The 22,713-nt window shown below is 39.6% G+C and overlaps 1 protein-coding gene across 5 annotated transcripts in view; it reads right to left on the reverse strand.

The window, feature by feature from the left end:
• The window catches only part of LOC306891988 (nuclear factor 1 B-type-like), a gene marked incomplete at its 5' end in the record, with an annotated part of 78,080 nt that overhangs the window by 50,351 nt on the left and 5,016 nt on the right, over positions 1-22,713 (reverse strand). For 2 of the 5 annotated variants that reach the window (XM_079452664.1, XM_079452666.1), the window contains 2 exons: positions 11,623-12,154; positions 15,529-16,003. In XM_079452664.1, coding sequence (XP_079308790.1) covers positions 11,623-12,154; positions 15,529-15,558 — 562 coding nt within the window. Of the gene's footprint in view, positions 1-11,622; positions 12,155-15,528; positions 16,004-17,421; positions 17,822-22,713 lie in introns of those variants that run through there. The other 3 variants (XM_079452667.1, XM_079452665.1, XM_079452668.1) reach the window with 3 other exon arrangements.

A 22,713-nucleotide genomic window follows, 5' to 3' on the forward strand; every position in this document is an offset into this window, starting at 1 on the left:
TAGTGGCTATTGGTCCAGTGATATTTATATTTGTGATCCCAGCAACTCGTACTGTGATTTATAGCAGCGTTGCTACACAGGGTGTGCGTGACTAACTGCATGTCACACGCTACATGCCAGTCTGTGTCCTGCCCTGAACTCAAGTGTATATACATATATAAATACTCTCACACACACTCTCTGTCAGCACGCATGGGCACTTAAGAGAGATTTTTCATGTTGCACATGCAAGCAGTGCCCTGAGAGCTGTAAAGTCCTTTGCAATTTATGATATAGAAATTATGTAGACAAAGTCTTTCACACACACCCACATTCGGGGTGATCTGATCTCCTTGGGAGATGCCAGACAAGCACAGTAGCAGAATGAGTGGCGGTGGCCCTTTGTACTTTACGAATCCGCAGGTGCAGCACAAGAGAGAGTGTGTTGTCACAAAGCCCCGTGCTGTTCTGCTCACTGCACTTACACAACTCATCCAAGATCAGATACTCCTTTAAAAATACCAGCCTATACCAGCTTCCAGCCAAACCGCACGTCCAAATCCCACAAGATAACATGGGAAAAAACTAGAGCTTTTCTCTCAAAGCTGAGGACTTTTTCCATTCATGAAGAAACTGGTGCCTCTGTAGCAGCGCTGCTTTCTTGACAAGGTGAATAAAATGAAAACGGAAGTGCAAATGTTATTCAAGGCTTTTCGGATCCTGTAAGTTCTCCACCTCAAGTAAACTAGATCACTTTTCGTAACAGAAGCAGACTGGATTTGTGGCACTTGGTCCCTTGTAGGTAGTTGCCGGGATGCAGCTGCTCTGAGCTACTTATAAGTGTACTGCTATGTGGTTGCTAGGGTGCTTGCTTACTAATTTTAGAGCACATCCTACCTTCAAAGCCAATCTACAGAATTTGTCCACCCATTTTATTGTTCAGCATGCAAGTCCGAACTAATTACAATAATGCTTGTCTAAGCTAGTCTATTCTCCTCCCACCCAGTGCATTTCAAACAAAACTCAAATCTGGACAACAAGTACATTTGTGTGTGGTTAAGTTTGTGTAAAATAATGTAGGCTGGATTCCTATTGTTCAGGTATATTACAAGTAAATGAGAGGAATAATCGTGTCAATGTTCTGCTGTACCAGGAACTTTAAAATGCAATAAAAACAAACTATGCCTACAGCAATCTCCCGCAGGCCAAGGTGTGTGTGCTTTAGTGTATGTATGGAAGTCACATGGGCTGCCAGTTCAGAAGCTCTTCTGAGGTAAACAAAACACAGTGAAGGCCAATGTTAAACAATCTTTAAAGAAATATAGAACGAAAGATAACTGATCTACAAAAGTCCTAAACATTAGAGTTAGAATGAAATGACATCATGAATGAATACTGTGTGTGTCTGCGCGATGGGGCTGGTCACTCTTGCCATGGTTGGTTTCAACTCCCCCACACACTTCCAAACTTTCTCTTTCTCTTCAATAACTCTGTGGCTTTGTCCAGAGCCAGAGGGATCAAGCTTAATTATTCTTGGATTCGGAGTAGAAAAAAGTCAAAGCCCTTCCCTCATTCACTTGATTCATTCATGCTCTCGGCTTTGCTTTCCATTTCAAGTCTGGCTTGGTCTCTTTTCCGAACTCATTTGATTCCAGATTCAGTCACAATGCACTTTTGACCTTACTGTCCATGCTTCTAACAGCCCGGAAAACCTAGACCAGATCGTAGCTCTTCTCCAAAACCTTCCAAGTTCAAGTATCAAAACGATTGACATCAGCATGCATCTAACCCTAGAATTGAGGGAACACTAGTCTCACAAAGGGTGTGTATTCATTCGAATCCATCCGACAGTGACCTCTGCAACACACACTTCATCATTACAAACCCAGGGAGAATGTAGTCCCTGACAAGCCACTTCCCGCCACACGTACACACAAGCCAACCCAAGCAGCTGTGTAAGTGTGCATGCATGCGCGAGCATCTTTGTGCTGCATTATAGTGACCTAAATACCATAACTACTTCTATACATAAACACTGTACATGTGCTTATGCTATTTAATGCAAAGGTACTCAGTTGACCAATACAAACTTGATTGAGCTGGCGCGGGAAAGCTAACGTCAACACAATAAAAAAACGTCAAGCACTTTATAACATTTCTCCACACTCACATACTGTACAGATTGGCTAAGCCAGCGGGAGAAGGGGCAGGTTGGCTAGCTCTGGATTATGATCTGACAGTGGCCCATTGTTAATTGAATGCCATGTGTGAAAGCTACAGAGAGATTAGTTTGTACAGCTGCTGCCATTTGTCATAACTGCCCTTAACAAGACACACATGGTGGGTTGTGGTTCAAGCCGCAAGAGTCTCTGCCTTTTTCGTTCTCACTGACCAATGCTTTAGCATTAGCTCAAGAAAATGTTTTAATAACTAAACACAAGGGATGGGCAAAACTGCACAGTCGGTGGGTTGCCTGAGCAACAATTCAACTAATCAGTTTTAAGGAAGCCCTCAAGACAGCAAAAACCAGAGTGAGGCACAATATATGGGTTTCCTAATTTTAGCTTTTTTTCTTTGATTTGATGGCATTTGTCTTGATTGGTCTTATACTGGTAAAATTGTTTTGACCTGAGCATGGGCTACCATCAGCATTTTCAGGACATATCAATTACCAATAAGTGCATTAAAATGTGGCCGTACTTTAGCATTACTAATAAAAGCTAATTCGCCTGGTTCTCTTCCATCTAGAGAACTGATCCCAATCTAAAGCAATGTACTTTTACTGCATCTGGCTACAACACAGGATGACTCTCCTTAGTCAATTGACCGGCAGATAGGCGGACAAAAAAACTATCTGACAACAATCTCTCTGTATCACGTGCAAACACTCACTATTTAGAAACAAAAGTTTAGCAATCATGCATTTGGCATTCTAAGGGGAAGGCTAAATTCAAACATTCAACATCCTCTCTGGAGAACAATAGTCAACTTTCCTCTAATCCTTCTTAAGTACTTACTTATGGTTCAGAGTCTACATTTGAGCAAAGGTGGCATTGTTTTGAAACTTGAAAAAGACACTGCAAACCATCACACGCATTGTCATACATCCACACTGATGTCAATGCATTCGAAGCATTCCAGAAGTTATGGATTGGAGTGTTTTGAGATTTAGCAGTAACCCATTATTATGTGCCCTATAATGTCAACCATCAAAATCATTTAATTTAAAAAAAAGGTAAAGTTCCAGTGTATGAAATTTATCATCTAGTGGTGATTTTGCGAATTGACACCAACGGCTCACTTTACCACTCCCTTTTGAAGCACTACGGTGCTGACACAGGGCTGAGATGTTGTCACATTTTGCATGTTTGCCAAAGTAGATAACGTTTTTACGAAACACACTCTATGGAGCAGTTTGTCCATTTAGGGCTACTGTGGAAACAATATGGCGAATTCCATGCAAGGGGACCCGCGGTGTGTGTAAATAGAAATAGCTCATTCAAAATGCTTCATTATGTAAGGTCTTTATACACCTCTGAAGACATAGTTATTTATATTCAATTGCATTTCTGTCAATCCTCCAAAAAATTACACACTGGACCTTTAAACACAGCCACAACTAAATGAACGAGAAGGAAACAAGTGAATCTTTGACCCAGTAGAGATGAAGTAACTGTGCTTTCTCTGGCGCTCCATCTTTATTGGACCACATCATTACATTATTATTTTGGGAAAGAAACGTAATGTAATTGTGGGTTCAGGGCCTATGCACATGTACTAGCCTTAATTACAAACTTCCCCAGCTGAACTTGGAACCCAATTCTATAGCGCTTATGTTCGAAAATATACTGGCAGTACTGACAATTGCCATGGTGGAGCTGCGGTTATCAAGGCAGTATTTCTGATTTTGTCTAAATGCAGGCTTTAGGGACTGAAGTGTGGGCGAGCATGTGTTGTTTTGTGAGTGTGTAAGAGTATGCATGTGGGTGGGTGCATGTTCTACAAAAGTCAGAGAGGCACTGGGGTTGAGAAAGAAGGAAAAAAGTTAAGATTCCTGGGCCAGGCATAAAGTCCAATTTGAGAAAAATTCCAGTAATCCAGAGCCAATGCGTATATCCTTTCAGTTCATGCTCTTGTAATGAGGAACATACGTATCTGTTAAAGCCCTGCATTCATTAGCTGCCCGTTACCGGCAGTGTGCGTTTAATCACCACCGCCTGACTGCTGGTTCTGCACCACAGTGTAACACACCGACTTCCCAGAATCTACTGCTCTGAACTGTCATAGGATAGGGAAAATTACAAGAACATACTTCTTCAGAAAGGAAGAGCAACAACAAGTCAGCAGTTGGTGACAGGTGGTCGGATACACATTACACACACTCCTGTGATATTTTTTTCCCATTAAGGGGCAAGAAATCAAGTTTTACAACCACTAACAACTCACAAACATTAGCCAAATATGATTCTACTGTATGACTACCTCTATTTATCTTCGTATATAAAAGCGATGTATTGAGGCAATTACCTTAGGCTATTGAAAACAAATGTAAGTCAAAAAAAAATTGATTTGTATTCCAGAAAAAAGGTTGGGTTATTTTCAACCCAACGTTGGGTCAAAAAGGGACGAACCCAGCCTTTTGGTTAAATTAAACAGGAAAATGTTAACATTTGACCCAAAAATGGGTTAAAACAACCCAGCATAAATTCATTTACAATCCAACGGTTGGGTTTGTTCCTTTGTGACAAACGCTGGGTTGAAAATAACCCAGCATTCTTTTGAGGGTATGGGTCTGGAAAGACATTAGGATAAGTACTGTAAAAAATGACATCATTTTCATTTTTAGTAGAAATATTCCTTCAACATAAGGTGTACTGAATATTTGCTCTGTAGAGGAATTGGTGATATCTCTCAACTGTGAATGAACATTTCCTGACTTTCTTTTTTAACCAAAATCTGGCACAATGAAACCGTGTGAAAACAGGATGCTATTATCACTGGGGGAAAGCGAGTGGACACGCGTGTTTTGACATCTGTCGTTCCCATGATTACTTAGGATTGGTGTTGCTGTTGTTCTACCTCACAGGATGTCTAGCAGTAATTACATAACCTATACTCATTCCTTTGCAATAACAATCAGATGCGTACATTTCCGGATGATACTTGCCTTGCCAATCTAGAGGTAGGTATAATTGATTTTATTGACTTTCCAGTATAAATCCGATTTAAAATAATAATGCTAACCATTCCTTAATATGTAAACACACCTGTCTTTGGTTAACAGCAATGACTGGTGGCTTAATGAAATCTGCCTTTAAGACTGTAAATCGTAATGCTCTCAACATATGTTGGTTGAAAGTATAAAGGCTGATACCTCCACAAAGCGTGGCACAATAGGCTATGGATAACAGTTCTGGCATAACTTTTAACCCCACAAAAAGTCATTCATTAAGTGTTTACAACTCTGGGGCCGCCAATTCGCCAGACCTGACCCCATCATGGCATCCCTCCCCTTCCACACGGTTACCTCTGGGTCGTCCGTCTCAGCGACGGGAGGTACTGTACCAGACAACACAAAAGAAGAGACGGCCATCACTCTGAATCCTGTCTGCCATGAAAAGACTTCAACTGTGGACAGAGGGGGGGAGAAGTCACTGTCTCCCATGGCAACCTCCTCGATTGTCTCTGGCCTTCTCTGGCAGCTATTCATCGGGCCGTCCCCCTAATGAAGGACGCCCATCAGCGTATAGACGTGAAAGAAACCGACTGTCCCACAACGGAGGAATCCAGACTCGCTCTCTCTCTTTATGTCTGTCTCTTGCCCTCTTCAGCTCCCCAGGTCCTGCAGCTTCAATATGGGTTCTTGTGCTACCTTAACCCTAAATCCCTTCTGACATTCTTTTGTCTGCTTCTCGCTGTCTGGATGATCTCCATCGGTGCAGCTATGTGATAGACATGTTGGGTTGATAGAAGAGCAGAGGCCATTACGGGACTGTGCTGGTCCGGTCTTGGAGCGGGAGGGAGTTGGGGCAGGAGATCCAGACACCCCATACAGTGAGATACAGTAAGGGAGGATGTGGCAATCCATCTTCATTTAAAGAACACATAGAAGGGAAGGAGGGGTTGGTGCTGGTTCTCTTGTCAAGAGGACCCCAGGGAGTAGCAGTGCCTTCTGGGTTCTCACAAAGCCCCTGTCTGTACTGACGATGAGGGGTTTAGGAAAAGACGAACACAAGATAAGTCATGGAAAGAAAACGGCAGAAAAGTCTGTGAACCCTCAAAAGAAGGCTCAAATATACTTTTCCATTTTTTACGATAGCAGATTCTGGCATCTAAGACAACATTAATGATAGGCCATGTTATTCCACCACTTTTGATAATTCCAAAGGGAATATCCCCTTCTGCAGACCACACACTCACGCACACCCTAGTGAAGCAAAACCCACGCTGTTGCAAAGACCCTTCGACACTCCTCGTAACCACAGAGATTTATGTACCCATTACAGTTTGTGAAAGAAAGAAAAGGAGGTTATAGTGCGCTTAAGCCAGAAGGTATTCAGTCAAAAAAACGTCCCGGGAACAACATTCAGACACGAAGCGCACAGACAAGAATGCATGAGATCAGTTTATTGCAATCAAAACACCACAAAAAGTAAGGAAGGAGAGAGAAACATGCAACATGGACGTGCAAAACTAAAAGTGCAGTAACAAGATAAACTAGAGGAATGACACCACGCATAAAGGCAGCTCGATGGAAACGAGAGAGCGAGAGAGAACACATGGGGGGGGGTTCCTTTGCGGCAGCATGTGGAGTAACACTACATCTCTGAATTTAACCAACAGCGGGGCAGGGAGAGAGACACTGAGGACAAGAGAGCGATTCAGAGGGAGGGGGAAATCAATAAGAGAGGCCAGAGAGCTGGAGGGAGCTCTAAATGGATTAGACTAAGGGAATGTGTTCGATAGGTTATGGCTTTTGCGTGAGATAGTCACCGCGGGCCATGCAGAATACTAATCAGCACTGCGGCCTCCGCTTTACAGACCTTACTGCAGGCTCAGCACAAATGCAACAAACTCAACGGCCAAGCTCCACGAGATCACAGAAGCATCTGTGGATTTGTAAAGTAGATTTGTTTGCGGTACCGGAGCGGATCCCAACGTTTCTCAGTAGCATTCCCGTGATGCTTACATCATAGTCTTGCAGTAGGATCTGATCAGATGGCCTGTTTGGTTGCTTTGAGTGGAAGGAGATCAAGTTTCTCCAAAGAAAACCAAATGGATGGGTAGAGGTTAAATAAGGCCAGCACATGTCTGACTTTATCTGTGCTCTGGCATTCAACAGCTTGCACGAGCTTCCCAACATTCACATACAGCACTATAACGTTACAGCTTACATACTTTCGAAAGCAGCCGCTAAAGAAAAAAAAAACGTTTTGATCCCTCTCTTGGTACAGACTTCTTTCTTATATAAAAATAGAAGCAAAAATACACAGAAACGCAAAGAAATGCGTGTTTTAGTCAATCAGGCTCTTTAATCGGAGGAAACGCAGCAGAAAAGCACTCACAACACCCACAGGCCTCTAAGATTATCGTGTGGATTCAAGTCGTAGTGGCAAATCCTTTGACCGCCCCCTCCCTCCTTCTCTTTCCCTCTTTATGTTTAATGTGGCGGTTCACCAATGTACTAAAACATCAAACAGAAGCTATTGCATTTCATTTCCACAACTGAAACCAAGTCTTGCATGTTGTAGTTCTTTTCTGAAAGCAAAGTACCAACAAGCTTAAATCGCAGAGGGAAAGAGGAAGCGAAAAAAGAGACCATCTGTACTGATTTTTGGGAGCCAGTCAGTAGCTGCGGGCCATCAAGTGAATGTGCTGAACACTTTTTGTTTCTCTCCAAAGGACAAACTCATGACTGCCTCTGCCACACGGGCTGTCTGGAAACAATTTGCAAATAAATAAATAAATGACTAAATGAAAACAAATGCTGTGGCTGTGTGCGCTTGTAGCTCCGTCGAGCTTTGGTTTGGGCCTCAAACTGTCAAAGGGTTCGTGTGTGTATTGCATCCCTGCCAGCTGTCCATTTAATTCTCATTTTTACACATTACAGTTTACACTGTGTCAAAGAATGCTGATGAGCTCTAACGTGGATGAAAAATTTAAGGGTTTGCAAGGGAGGCCAAAAGTTAAGAATATTTTCATTTCTGATGGAACACAATTTCAAGACATTCACTTACTTATAAATTTAGGCAAGTCCTGTTACACTATAATAATGCGGAAATATCCATTTTTATTCACTTTATTTGAGGCTTTATTTCAAACTGACTCCATATTACTTACAGTGTATTATTTCTAACCAAAATTTACAAAATGAACCAATCCATCTAATAATCTAGAAAAAAAATTTAAGTAAGTAAAAAAAATTCTAGTAAAGCACACAGAATAACAGATAAAGAGACAGACAGAGAAAAAAGTGAGAGTGAGGAAACCACTAGTCGTACGTCACTGACAGGGGTCATGACCTCTAGGTCACGATGGCTTGTGGTGACCCTGCCATATATCCAGCCAGCTGTAAACTAGAAGCAAACAGCTTCTTTACACACACACACACACACACACACAGGCTCATAGAGGCCCAATTGGGAAGTCAGTGTGTGTGTGTGCATTTGTGTGTTGGGGGTTTTGGCAAGTTGAGAGAGGGAGTTTGATGAATGACCAGCTCTTCTCAAGGAGCTGGCAAACGCTCTGCTGACCCAGACAACAAGAGGTCACCAGTGAGCCGGGGGTCCAGGTGCTCCCCAAATCGACCCCCTGGCCTGCCCCCACGCGCCGCAAGCCCCCGCCTCGTTTTCAAAGATCTTTTGTGCTCAATTAAACTTCACATGACACCTTCCGCATCTTTAGCTGAGGTCTTGACACGGGGGCCAAAAGCTAAGTCCTGCAGTCGTAAAACAGACCCCTTTAACATGCTAGAACAAATAGGATACAATCCACCCGACACTAGAAAAGCAGCCAATAAAACACCGGCTAGTTCACAGGGGACCAAAATAAACATTAGAGAGTTTAGAATAGGAAATCATGACACCTTTACACTGTTATTGCTATCTTAAGCTCTTGAGATTGTGTAAAACCTTATGGTTCTTTAGTAACACTGGCTAAATCTCCAAAAACATGCGCTTGCAACCGAGACGTGGATCTGAAATTTAAATGAGAGTTAAATATTTGAAACAAACTAACTGTCAGACAAATGTAAAAAATAATGTGAGGCTTGACACAGCACTTAAATCACCCTGATATTCTTGAGGTTTTGCATTTTTTTTAAATAAATATTAAAACGCTACACTTTCAAATATACGTGTGAAACGTCAGAGAATTAAACACAGAACACACTAAAGCGAAAGTGTGTTAATTACACAGCACATCTTCAACCATTAAAATGCAAATTATTTGCATACTTCCTCTCTCTAAAATGTGGCCTGGCAAGTGGGAGTTTTGATTTATGAGTAAAATAAACATCGCTTCACATGTTCAGACTCGACTTGCAGGGCCAGTAAGGAATGAAAGAATATCAATAGCAAAAATAATCCAGGCAACTTCTATCTAAAGCAAAAGGGTTTTTCATATAAGAATAAAACAGATCACACAAATGGAAGTGAGCCAACCGCACACAACACACAGATTTAATATAAACGCAATCGCTCAGAAAGTGCTACATTAAAAGCGGTGTCCTGAATTTGGATTAACTGGATAACTGGGATCTTGATAACGTTATAATCATTTTACGAGAGAATGGAGCTGAACAGCTCACACACAAGCACAATGGCATGGATAGGCTTGGTGAAGCACAGAGGCAGGGCATGGCGTGATGCCCACCGAAAAGCCTACCGCCCCTCATTCCTGTCCTCTCCACCACCTTTTCAAAGGACTGAATTTACCAAGGTGCTAATACAAACACTGGCTTGTCTTCTAAGACTCTGCCCATGAACCAAAAGTGAAGTGTCTAATGCCTCTACAGATGCAAAGTGTAGAGGTTCGCTCTAAAACACCTTTAGATTTAAACCAGATCAGGTCACGAGAAGAATAACTAAGTGCACACAACACTAGTTGTGTCTAGTAGTGCGTAAAACACACTGTTACTAGAAAGAGAGAAAATGTTGCCAATTGTTGTCACCGTACAAAGAACTTCCCTGTTCTGGCATACAAACGTCAAAAATCTGTCAAACACAATTTACACTTTCAATTCTCAACCACATACCACAACCCACAATTTCCCTTATGATGTGGATAAAGATTTCCTTTTGCTTTAAATACTATGTTTTATTTTGTTGAATTTTGAAGTGAATAACGTCAGCTGCCATTCTGCCACCGTCAGAAACTTTCCTCCGTGCCCACTGCATTGCGGATGCCAACTAACAAATCAAAGGCATGCAGCAAGCAGACAAAGAGGGTTTGATACCAACCGCCATCCTCTGTCACTGGCACTCTCCTGGCACAACGCTAACAAAATGGCCGCCCTGGGTACACTGGCACAATGTGAGGGCATTGTTTAGAGATGGGCAATGGATATTAGAAGCAAAACACGCTGAGCTGTCAGAGTAAGCCCCTAAAAGAGAACCCACCATTCAATTGCTGACCTTAATCAATTGCTTCATCAATATTATGTAACACTAATATTTCAGATTAGTTAAAATGGGGAAGAAATATCCTTAGTTACTGTATCTGAGATGTATGACATAATTTTACAGATAAAACAGATAATAATCTTAAAATATATATCTCTACATGTAAATACACTCCTAACATGACAAGAATTGACATAAGATAATAGCAGCCACTTTGTATTGATCTATTCAGAGCAGTATACGAGACATAAGCTACAATGCGAGAGCCAACGAACGAATGAACGCCATTTTACAAAGACACAAAAGGGATTCTGATGCCAACCATAGTGCCAGTGGCAACCATTATTGTGCCTCCGCTCTGCCTTCTGCTTACCCTGGCACTTCAGTTTCACAAAATGGAGGTGCAATGCCCGACGATAGCCAAACTCTTTTTGAAAACATTTACATACACACATAACTACTGGGCCAAAAGCATTACTACATTATTTGTGGTAATAAAATACGAGCTGTTTAGAAACAAAAAAATTAAAATTAATTTCAAACAGAAAATCTTCAAGGTCAAAGAAATGTTTGGAGCTTTTAAAATGTCTTAAAGCAATTCTCATCTAGACTCTGATAAACTAATAAATGTAAATGAAACATTATATTTACAAAATGAATAAAAACCAAGGGGAGAATTTTTTTTAACATGTTATCCACTAGGATTGGATTTTCTAATCCAAATTTAGTGCCGTGTTAAATTCTGATACTGGTCTGATCATTAAAAAGTGCACACGCTCATTCTAATAAATAGAGGAAACTTCAAAAGGATTTATATGAGTTCTTCATCTGCAAATGTAAACATTACTTCTAACTATTAAAAACAGAAGGAATTAAATCATTCTTGCTTCAGTCATTTGTGTAAAAAAATATTAATTAATCACATTTACATTAAATGTATTTGTCTCAACACCGTTTAACCCACAAGCTAACATATCACTTGAAATGTTATTTGAAATGTTTCCATCTTTCTACCGCTTACCTTGGTCCTGGACATAGTATGCCAGAAACAAGTCCAGCTCTTTCACAGAGACAGTGATGTGGTGGGGCTGAACACAGAGCGTTGGGTTAGTGCAGTGCGGGGACTTGACCAAACGCTCCCCGTCTGTGCTCTCCAGTGGAATCCCTTTAAACAGGATGACCATGACCAGGTCCAGCCGCCACACTTTGTCAGCCTGCCTCAGGCAGTCGATTCTCCGGATCTTGCCCTTCTGGTCGGGGTTGGAGTGAACGCAGCACGGGTGCTTTTTGCCCGTTACACTGAGCACAAAGTCTTCCCGGTACTCCTGCCGGATATCCTTGCGCAGCTTGGCCAGGAGACGGGATGCCCATTTCTGCTTAATTTCGGGTTTCTCGCTGAGCAGCTCGTCTTTCACTGCGCGTTCTTCGTCCTTGGACATCCGCTTTTCGTGCTTCTTGAAGTACTTGCGTTTCCTTGCCTGCAGGTTGAACCAGGTGTAGGCTATGGCACGCACATGAGGGAGCAGCGCCTCGATGAAGGGATGAAACTCATCCTGAGAAGAAAAAAAGAGAGAGAGAAAGGGAAAAAGAAAAAGAAAAAATTAGCAGGAGCAGAAGTGACCTTTTGGCGTGAGTTCTCACCTGAGTTTGCCAATGGCCTGTGCGGCCAAAAGCAAAGCAGAATTTCTTTTTTAAAAACACTTTGAACAAAAGCTGTTTATAAGAAGAAGAAAATTAAACAGCTGCAAATTAAAAAAATAATTTCAAGGATGCAATGGATTTAACAATTAAAGTAAGGTCCTGCCTATCACTTCCTCCTATTGAAGAACTTTGAAGCACTAAAGTCATTAATAAAACATCTCAAGCAAAAATGCTTATCTACCATTTCTACTTCGACTTCAGGCTGCGTTGGCCTGCTTGCAGGTGTTGAGGCAAACAGAAGAAGGATGCCACTATTTTCTACATCTGCCCGTGCCGTGCCAGCACAGAGCAGACAGTTACAGAATCCCCAATCCCTCACTCCCCTTCTTTCTCTCTCTCTCTCTCTCTCTGCCCCCCTACTATCTCTCGCTCACTCTCTTTCTCCAGCCATGCTCAAAGAACCTGTCTGTGTGTTGGCCCAGGAGACCATGCACCCCCCCATTCTTCAAGATCTCTTATCAAAGTGTCCTGCATTCCTGAAACAGCCCCCATCACGGAGCTCTGCATAACCTTTCGCAAAAAGCTATAGAGAATCACCAAATGCCTTGGACGAGGACAGCTGAGTGCACTGTCATCAACCATGCTTGCAAAGACGTCAAGACAAATTGGGACATGTCCTTTGTCTAAAATGAGAGTATAAAGCTTCCCAAGGCCAGAAATATGTTAAGGCTTTTAACTAAAAAGGCAACAGTAAGAAAAGTGAAAATTGTGAGGAGGGGGACAATTTTACACCTTCACCAAGATGCTTCCACTCTTTTTACTATAAGGAGCTGCTTGCGGTCCTTGGGAATCACTTAATTTATTATCATTAATGTACCGCATTTATTTTTAGCCTCTTCAAAATCAGACCAATATGGACAATAAAAAGGGCATTCTTTTTGCCGTTTGGTAAGAGTGGCATTAAAATGCCAAACCAAAACTAACTGACTCCTCAAAAACACGGCACAGTTAATTCACACTTGTCGTATTCAGCGTAAGCCTTTTTTGTCTTCATATGCCCCGACTTGTTATGTAGCTTTACAATATAAACTGAGCAAATGCAGTTGCCAATTTTACAGACCACTGAGAAACATTTGCTGATTGTTTTTCCACATATATAATATCCTAATCACCTTAGCAAAAGAAAGTTATTCAACAATGTTAGGAAACATCAATCATGTCTTAATACACAATTTTTAACAACAGTCACTGACGGGAGGAAACTGCCACGTGTAACACTTTTAAAAGCACCTTCCTTAATTTCTCAATACAGTAAATAAACCAGAACCTGTGGCTTAATAGAAAAAAAGAGAAAGAAAAAACAAACAAGTTTCTTACAACTCTATATGAGGAGGTTTAAGAAAAAAGTTACGAGGATACAAAAGAGTATTTGTGTGAAAACTGACAGCGAAGAGACAACCCTTCACACACTGTGCAAACATTTCTGAATTTTTTCCACTGCTACACTGAACTATGAACAAGGACTGATGCGAACGAATCCGAGGGAGTTAAACCACACATTGTTCTGCATGCAGAAGGGCGACAGCTTTCTGGGAAACCACAACCAGCACACCACTGCCTGTATATCTGTGACAATCCCACAAACATAACTCACACTCAACCACTATATAAATACCAACAAGACTACACAACTTAGGAATTTTTGTGTAAACCTTCACTCAAAAATTTGCAAAGGTGTGTTGCACAAGAAAAAAGTAAGTTGCCGAAGAGTGTGAGTTTTCTCAGTATGCCCTGTAGTCCAGGAATTTATAAAAAACTAAAACAGATTTAAAATGTTGATTTTGTTAAAGCATCAGACGACATAGCTTCATGTTACTGTAATATAAATAAGTTCAATGAAGATCTTTGAAATATTACACATACACCCTCGTGCTACATTAAACTCTCCACTATCCTATAATACTCCTTGCCAAACATATAGGCTACATATATCCATTTTAAAATATACATATTGAGAAATGGCCATTATGAAAAAAATGATTTTTTTAATCCTATCCACAAAAAAATGTATAACCAAATAAAAATGCAAAAATAAATTGACCATGATATTTTACCTCAAGAAAGCCCCACCATTTCAAAAGTATTACTTATTATTACTAAAATAAATAAATTTCGGTCGTTTTGCTAGATAACCCTTTGATGTTTCCCAATAATATAATATTGATATTAAACATCCTAGAAGAACCCAAAGTCTAGACACTTAAAATATAATACAACCCACTGATAGGTAAAAATAGCACAATTCATTAAATATATTTAGATATTTAGCAATGCCATTAAAGCTAATAATTTTCATATTAAAACGTAAATGTTTATAAGTGTAGGACAGTAGGCTAGGCTGTGGGCCGCGCAGGATCGAGCTCTGCTCTGTACTCACCATATCTCAGTCAATCACTCTCTCATGCCAAGTAAAATATAAACAGTAAAATTGTGTCAGCCAAACCCGGCGGGCTCTGTCCAGCCACTGAATCAAACCTTATCATTGTTTTCATCTTAATTCACTCTGTGAGAAGAGCTCCCAGGACAAACTAAAACACGTTTCCGTAAAAACGAAACAAGACAGATGCGCTTCAATGTGATTTCTCGCACAGTGAATTTAAACGTCTTGAAAGGACGTATGCATGAACAACATAATCGTATCTATTTAAATGTAACGATTTGCAACTTATTTTAAGACAACGTTTGTAAAACAAACTGGTTAATTTACAAATACTAATAATATTTGTAAATACAATTGAATAAACTTTTCAGGAAACTTCGGTCTGTTTAACTACAGCAGTTATTCAACTGTGCACGCTAAACTGCACTTATGCGGTATGAGCTGTGTCAAGCCGGGAGAAACACTGCGCAGTGCCTTCAATACATTCTCCAACATAGCCGCCCTATACATTAAGTTGTCCGCTTTTAAAATTCACATTTTTAAGCAAAGCGTTTTTAATTTAACATCGACTTTAGCAGAATTCATATTGCAGTTAAGTCTAAATGAATCAACTCCCTCGCGGCTTTATTTCCCACAGGCCTTTTGTACAAAGATAGAATGTCGCAGAAGTTGTTCAAAAATGACATTTAACTTTAAAATGTACAAGAGAAACGTCCAATAAATGCGCATAATGAGCTGGGAATAATGTGGGATACATAGGCTATACTGTAACAACCATAAGCAACTAGCACAGACCATTCAAAACATAAAATATATAGACAACGATAGAAATGCTGATATCAATACCTGTGTTAAGCAAATCGGCGAATACATCATGACCTTTCTCGCCAAATCAAATCGCGCGGTTATCAAAGTCCTGAAGGATTTCACAGATGATCGATATTATCGGTTCATTCTTCAGAGCGCGTGTTGCTCCGTGCACTCCTCATTCAAAAAAACACGGTCTTATCCGGCTACGGAGGACAACTGGAGATCCCGCACTGTGCATTTAACCGATCCCGTTGACTATTTAAGAGCACAGCAGATTACAAGGCGAGTGAATCTATAGGCGCATCCACCGCGACTGATCTAAGCGCATCCGAGTGAAAAACCCACCGGAATGCGCGAGTTAAGTTTAAAAGACGAATGCCGAAAAAAATATCGCACGTGCAATATGAAAACTTGTAGGCGCCTTATTTCTGATCCTATGTTTGCTTTTCAAACTTGATATAATATGGGCCGGTAACACCCTCTAGTCTGCTGGAGCCTAACAAATCAGTCTGAAGATTTTTTTCCGCTTTAATTACACACTCACACTCCTCCTCTTCCAGCGAACGCATATCCCATATCTCCAGCCCACCTCGACTGCACCTCAGACCATGACATTGACAAAGATTTAAGCAATTTCCCACTTTTTATCCCACTCCCACGATTATACGCGAGGACTTTAGTCGAGCATGTAAAACTATGGCAATACGACGCAGCGCAGCCTGCGAGCACAGTACAGAACAAAGATTCTGCTGACACCTTCAATTAGGCTACGATCGTTTGGGCTATTGATATTTGCGATATTTGCAATAAAGATGAGGACATACACACATTTATGGCCACTTTTTCTTTGGGTAAAAGCCTACTTTACAAGGCAAACGTTTAGGCAAAAATAAATTGCATTACTCGTGAAGCATCCAGCAAGTCACACACAAGCTCTGAGACACAAAAGCTAATTTATGATGTGAATGCAAGTTTGGGCCTGCAGATTTCAGTATGCAAAACAAGTCAAATTCGGGAACGGGAGGATTTATTCATACTTAGTGTTACTTAGGTGTTTGGCAGTTCAGTCTGCAAAATGTAACGGAGGTTTAAATTAGGCGCCTGTTTGTAAGAATACAAAACATACAGAATACTCTTACACTTATAGCCTACCAGTGTTGGATATGCATAGGTCTGGTTTGTTTGCTGGACAGATAATGCCATAACGTTACACCGGCATCTAAGTCAAAGCCCACCCCCCTCTGTCCAACTATGGTTTTATAAAGGGCACATAATCTAGCGAAGCACAGCAAAGTCTAAATACCTGCAGGGTTAAACAATGAATCGGTTTGTAGACACGTACGGCCGTCTGTCGACTTTGAAAGACCTTTAAAGATAATAAACATTTGACAGAAACAAAGGGGTGTTATTCGCGCACAATGTATCCTTATTAGATTTAAGTGTCGTTTATCTCGTTTTATTAAAACTTAATAGAGTGACAGATAATGTCATTATGTAAATCAGCATTACAATGCATACAAGCATTTCAATGAAGGGAACTGTGAAGTGGTGACAATAGTAAATATCAACACAACTTGTCCAGGTATTCACGCTAATGCACCGTGCCAAAGTGCACTGCTATTCAATGGGGGGAGAGTTTTGCTAACACAGGAATCATGCCAAGAGCGGATCTCCGTAGGCACAAACTCTGTCACCAACTTCTGACACAATGATATGACCCAAATAGGACGCCTGCCAATACAGGCTACATGACATTAACAATCCAACATCTATCCTTTTCCGCGAGTTTGCAGTTTAAGTGTCTTGTCCAGGGAAATTTTAACTTTGCTTTACAGAAAGACTCGAAGAAGTTACACGCGCGTAACAAAGCAACTCGAGGAACAATATTGACAAAATGTTAGTAACACAGTGTTTTCCATAATAACGTACCATTGCACTGTATTGCATGGAATTGACGGGGATTCCTGGAGGCCGGATGAAAATGAAGCCGGTACGTTCACATGTCTCAAAGTAAAAAAAGAATGCTTTTTTATTTTTTCTCTTTCCTTGTCTTTTCACGTTGTAGTGCTTACAAAAATGAACACCGGAAGAGAATTCTTGGCAGACAGTCGGCAAAATCAAGTCAGCGAGCACCTCTGATATTTTTTCTCGTCCTTCCTCTGCGAGTCAGTCGTTTTGGAAAGCTTTTTGGTGGTTGAGTTGAACGCGGTCCAGAATAGGCTGAGTTTTTAGCAGTGGGAAGGTCTGCGCCTTTACTTTCTCTGTCTGTCGTCGCTGTTGCTCGCAGCAGTCGAACTGAGCTGCGCATTTGGAATACATCCTCGATTCTGATTGGTCGACGATGCGCTCTGCGTTCCATGCCCAAGGCCCCTCACTTCCGCTCGGCAGGCAGTGTCACTATTTGCATATTAACATTGACCAAGTCCCATCAAAGCGAGACCGACCGAAATTGAGACTAGTGCCCGAGGTGAGGTCACATTCCTGTGTGCATTTTGGACTTGTACATTAGTTTTTTTCATGGATTTTCTAGGAAAAATACTTTAAACAATCAATGTAGCCTATTATATACATTTAAGGAGGGTGACAATTATATGAAACAGTTCTTCCTCCCTTACTGCTTTCGTCCGAGGGTATATTTGTCTGTTTTGCTTTAAAACAAAGAATAATTTTCCAATATGCCATCGACAGGCCACGTTTAAATCATTTTAAAACATCTATAGTCTTCTGTGTTAAAATATAGTTAGAAATGTATATGGGACTAGGAAGAAAGACAGCACGGTTAGAGAGCACAATTATGGCATCGATCCAAAACAGAACACCACCGTTACATACACGGTTCTGCGGTGAAGCCAATAATAATCCAATAATGCACATTTATATGAGAATGTTTTCCGATGCACGTTCGCATCCTTAACGTGTAGACTATGGCACACAGACAAGTAGAAACATGGGTAATAAACCTATGTATGCATTATTTATGTAACCAGCCTTAATAAATAAATGGAAATCATACACTGCAATGTAGGCCTATATCCATTATGGTATTCTGGTAAATTAAATAAAATATGTAGTTTAGGAATCTTATATTAAATATTTAACAATATAAATGGATTTTTATTTACCTCAATCAATATAGCCTATTTATCTCAACAAGAATATATTTGTTTATCTTATCTTTCCCTATAGGTCAGTTCCTGATCAATCTTTTGACGTGTTTTACAGAACCCATACATTAAACACTCAGTAATTGTTGTTTGTTGGTTCCATTTCGTTGTGAACATTTCTTAATCTGTTCATTATGTTTTAATTACAGTAATATTTAATGTGTTTGCTGTCGGTGTTATGATTTATTCTATTTATTTATCTAATGCATAGATGTAATTATTTTCATGTGTCGCTCCGGACAAAGACTCAACTTTCACTTGCGGCACATAATCTGTAGGACACAAATTATGCAGTGAAAAGTTCATGTTGGTCGTGATAGTCTGTAATCTACTCGTTCCCAAAACAAATCGCTACTAAATGAAAGACATCAGTTCTGAAAACAAATTACTCCTTTGGAATTAACCGTTAACCGTCTTCTGGTAACATCACACTTGTGAAAACAAACACACGGCTTGTTGGAGCTTTATATCAAGGAGGTGGAGTGTGATACGAAATGAAGCGAAGGGGCTGCAAATTCTTAGACATAAACTTCGGCAAGCTCAGTCACGATCTTAGGATAGAAAATCACTATAAGCGTAAATTTTTGTATGAATTAACACAAAGATGGTTCGATGTTCTTCTGGATATTTTTGTTAATTCTGTTCACATGTGGCTGTCAAGTTTAACAAGAGTTTGGATTTTTGTCGCGTGCGCGCAGAGAACCTCATACAGCCTCCGACGTAAGTTTCCATTTTATATACAGAGGTAAAGCATCCAACGCCACATTTTCTATACAGAAGTTATCGTTTAATGTCCCTGCGGACGCAGTGGGCGATGTTTCGTTTCAGAAGTCTCTAAAAATGATCAATAAGATTATAAAGATTCCGATTCTAAAGAAAATCTGGACTCATATAAAAACAGGTTTTCGAAATATCGAAATTCTTTAACTAAATGCAAAATGATAACTGCTTCTGAACAATTTATACCACACATTAAAACTTGAATTTTATAAAACCATACATCAATTAAGATGACGACAAATGGGCGCACGGCTAATTTAATAAGGCTTAAAGATGAGCCTTACCTCGTTGTAAGATCATCTGCTCTACATGTCTACATTTTACGTCATGAGTGCAATTATGGCTTTTTTAATTAAAGTTTTTTATGGTTTCTCTTACACATTTTATTTTTTATTCTATTAAGGAACCCCAACATGTATGACATAAATTAGTAGAATATTTGAATTCATTGGATCATTAATTTGTGTTTCATTTATGCCTTAAATTGTTGTGAGCCCAAATTCAAAATTTCTATATAAAAATTTCAAAATAATTATTTAAGGCATCATTTATCACATTTTGGTATGAAATGTCAAAGTTTTCCGTTTCATATAAACACAAAATCATTATATTATATTGCCCAACACTTCTCTCCGCAAAAAAAAGTAAGCATTAAGGTGCAGCTCTGTGCTGCTGTACAGCTGTGCAGTTGAGCTTGGATGGCTGGGTTTAACACCTAAGTTTATGTCGTCCACTTTAAGCATAAATGAGAAAACATCTGTACTGCACAAAATTGGAATGTAAAAGCTACCTATGTGTTCCCATTCATTTTTTATACAATTATATTGCTTAATACATTCATTAAATGTTACACCATTTGAAAAGCCATATCATTTGTCATTATAATTAGAACGCTTGTGTAGGCTAATGGTAAAACATATTCAGAAGGTTTCCCAGTTATTATTTTAATGATTTATCGTGTTTTTGTCACAGTTAACATAGCCTCAAGCGCAAGGCAGGCTGTTCATTTTTCATATTTTTACAATTGTAAAATGATATAATTTCAATGCGATATAATTATTAATGTAAAATAATAAAAAATAAAGTGTTCTCCATCAATAAATGCCTCGACATAAATACATTTTAAGCTAAATTAATATATTAATTGCGCAAAAAGCCCCCACAAATGTTATCAGAGGGCCTCCCCTGCAAAAGCATGCGATGCTAATCAAAATATAAAGTTGTGTTTTTAGAGTGCACTTGTTTAAATACACATCTATAAAACACATTATGATAATTTATGGAAAGAAGCAGACCTGCAGCCTGTTTTAAAGTGATTCCTGCGCGAGAACTATGACCCCCAGTGGAGCTCAGTGACCTTACCACGGTGTTCAACCTTTATTATTTCGAGCGCACGTTCTCAAAAATCGATAGATTTATCTAATTCGATAATGTCAATTTACGTTAAATAATAACTGTTATTTGGCAATTTGCACTGTAGAGACGTAAATTACATGACGTGGGTTGCGATATATTATTAATCCGTTACTGTGAGATTAATATTTTTATATTATTATGACCACAGGGTTCCCACAGATTATTAAGATAAAATTAATTATGACGTGAAGCCAACGCAATATATAAACACTGACAACATTTTTGACGAAACCTTTTCAAATTTCGTAACACGGAGCCATGATGTCATAGTGAAGTATATATCGTGACATTATTGCCACATCACACCAAGCAATATCCTCATAGATTATTGGCTACACTTTACTTGTGTTAAAAGTTAGGTCTGACGTTATATTTTGCTTATAAAACAAAATATAGCGCTTCACCACAATCTAAAATTTGCAGTGATGTGAAAGAACCGGCTCGTTCAACTGCTCCGATAGCTCGCCGTGATCGTATAGTGGTTAGTACTCTGCGTTGTGGCCGCAGCAACCCCGGTTCGAATCCGGGTCACGGCATGATAACAGTATAATCGAGCAGTGACGTTTTTATATATTTTCTTGATTCAATGTGACTTCTCAAAAAAAGTGCAAAAACTTCAGGTTATTTGTACACTTTATATAGCCTACTCTTAAAAATAGTCCAATTGTAAATGAGCTCTACGTACTTGAATGACTGAAAACATCCACGAGAAGAATCGTGTAAAATTAAGAATGATCAAAACAGCTGTTACTGAAAATGTAGTCGGCATGATCGTATAGATCGTATAAAAATAATGACAGTACTTTGGTGAACAGGATTTTCTGGAACCCACAGGTGTATGTAATGTGTGGGCCGAGTATGGGTAGACATGGCAACAGTTTTGTTTTCAGTCCACGAGGATGCGGTAGTGGACTGTCTGGCATGAACTTTTGCGGTGCGTGATCGCAGTTCGTACTCTGTACATTGTTAGTACTCCAAAACGTGTAAGCATTATATTATTTCAAAGTCAGACGTATTTAATTTATTCATGATGAATAAGGACATAATTTAGTTATGTGATACATTTCCAAACAGCTTTTTACTATTCAATTAATATTGTTTAAAAATATTCAAATAGAACCATAAAATCTCTCCTATATCTATATGAATGTTTAGGTCATTTAAAAAATAGCTTCTTAAAGGCTTCTCTCTACATTTTCAATATGAAGACAACATATCATCTAACCATCTAAGCACCAGAGGGCAGCAAACTACAATGTATAGCGAAACCTCTGCCTTTAATAGACAATTAAATAAAACCTGATACAGTATTTACTATATCAATATGAGACTACAGTTTATTTAGCAGTTTTAGACTATGCTTTACTGTGATGACAGAGATTACTGAAGGCACTGTCCAAAGCTATTCAATAAAATGACTGTGAAGGTATATTAACTATCAAACTCATCAAATTGGTTTGTTTGTTTCACGTCATTGTAATGATATTTAAAGCTGGAAGTTGGAACCAATAAAGTTGGAAACATGCATTTATGTGTCTTTTGTAAGAATATGTGACTTTGTTTTATGTTTTTTCCCCAAGTCATACCTCTTTGTCCTGTCGTCCAACTTAATATAAAAACCTCTTGCATACACAAGAGCAAAAACACAATCAAACACATGAATAGTGTCAGTTCTTCTGCACCTGTTGGCAACCATAAAGGCCCTCCTTTTTCCTCTCTGCCACATACCCGCCATCAAGAAAAAGAGCAACAACGAGATGCACGCTCAAATAAACAAGGAGAAAGCTTATAGTAAACATGGAATCCTGCCAAAACCACTGTGTCCAATTCACACACACACACACACACATCCATGGTCAAT

Source organism: Barbatula barbatula (assembly GCF_947034865.1).
Source record: "Barbatula barbatula genome assembly, chromosome: 1".
Lineage (NCBI taxonomy): Eukaryota > Metazoa > Chordata > Actinopteri > Cypriniformes > Nemacheilidae > Barbatula > Barbatula barbatula.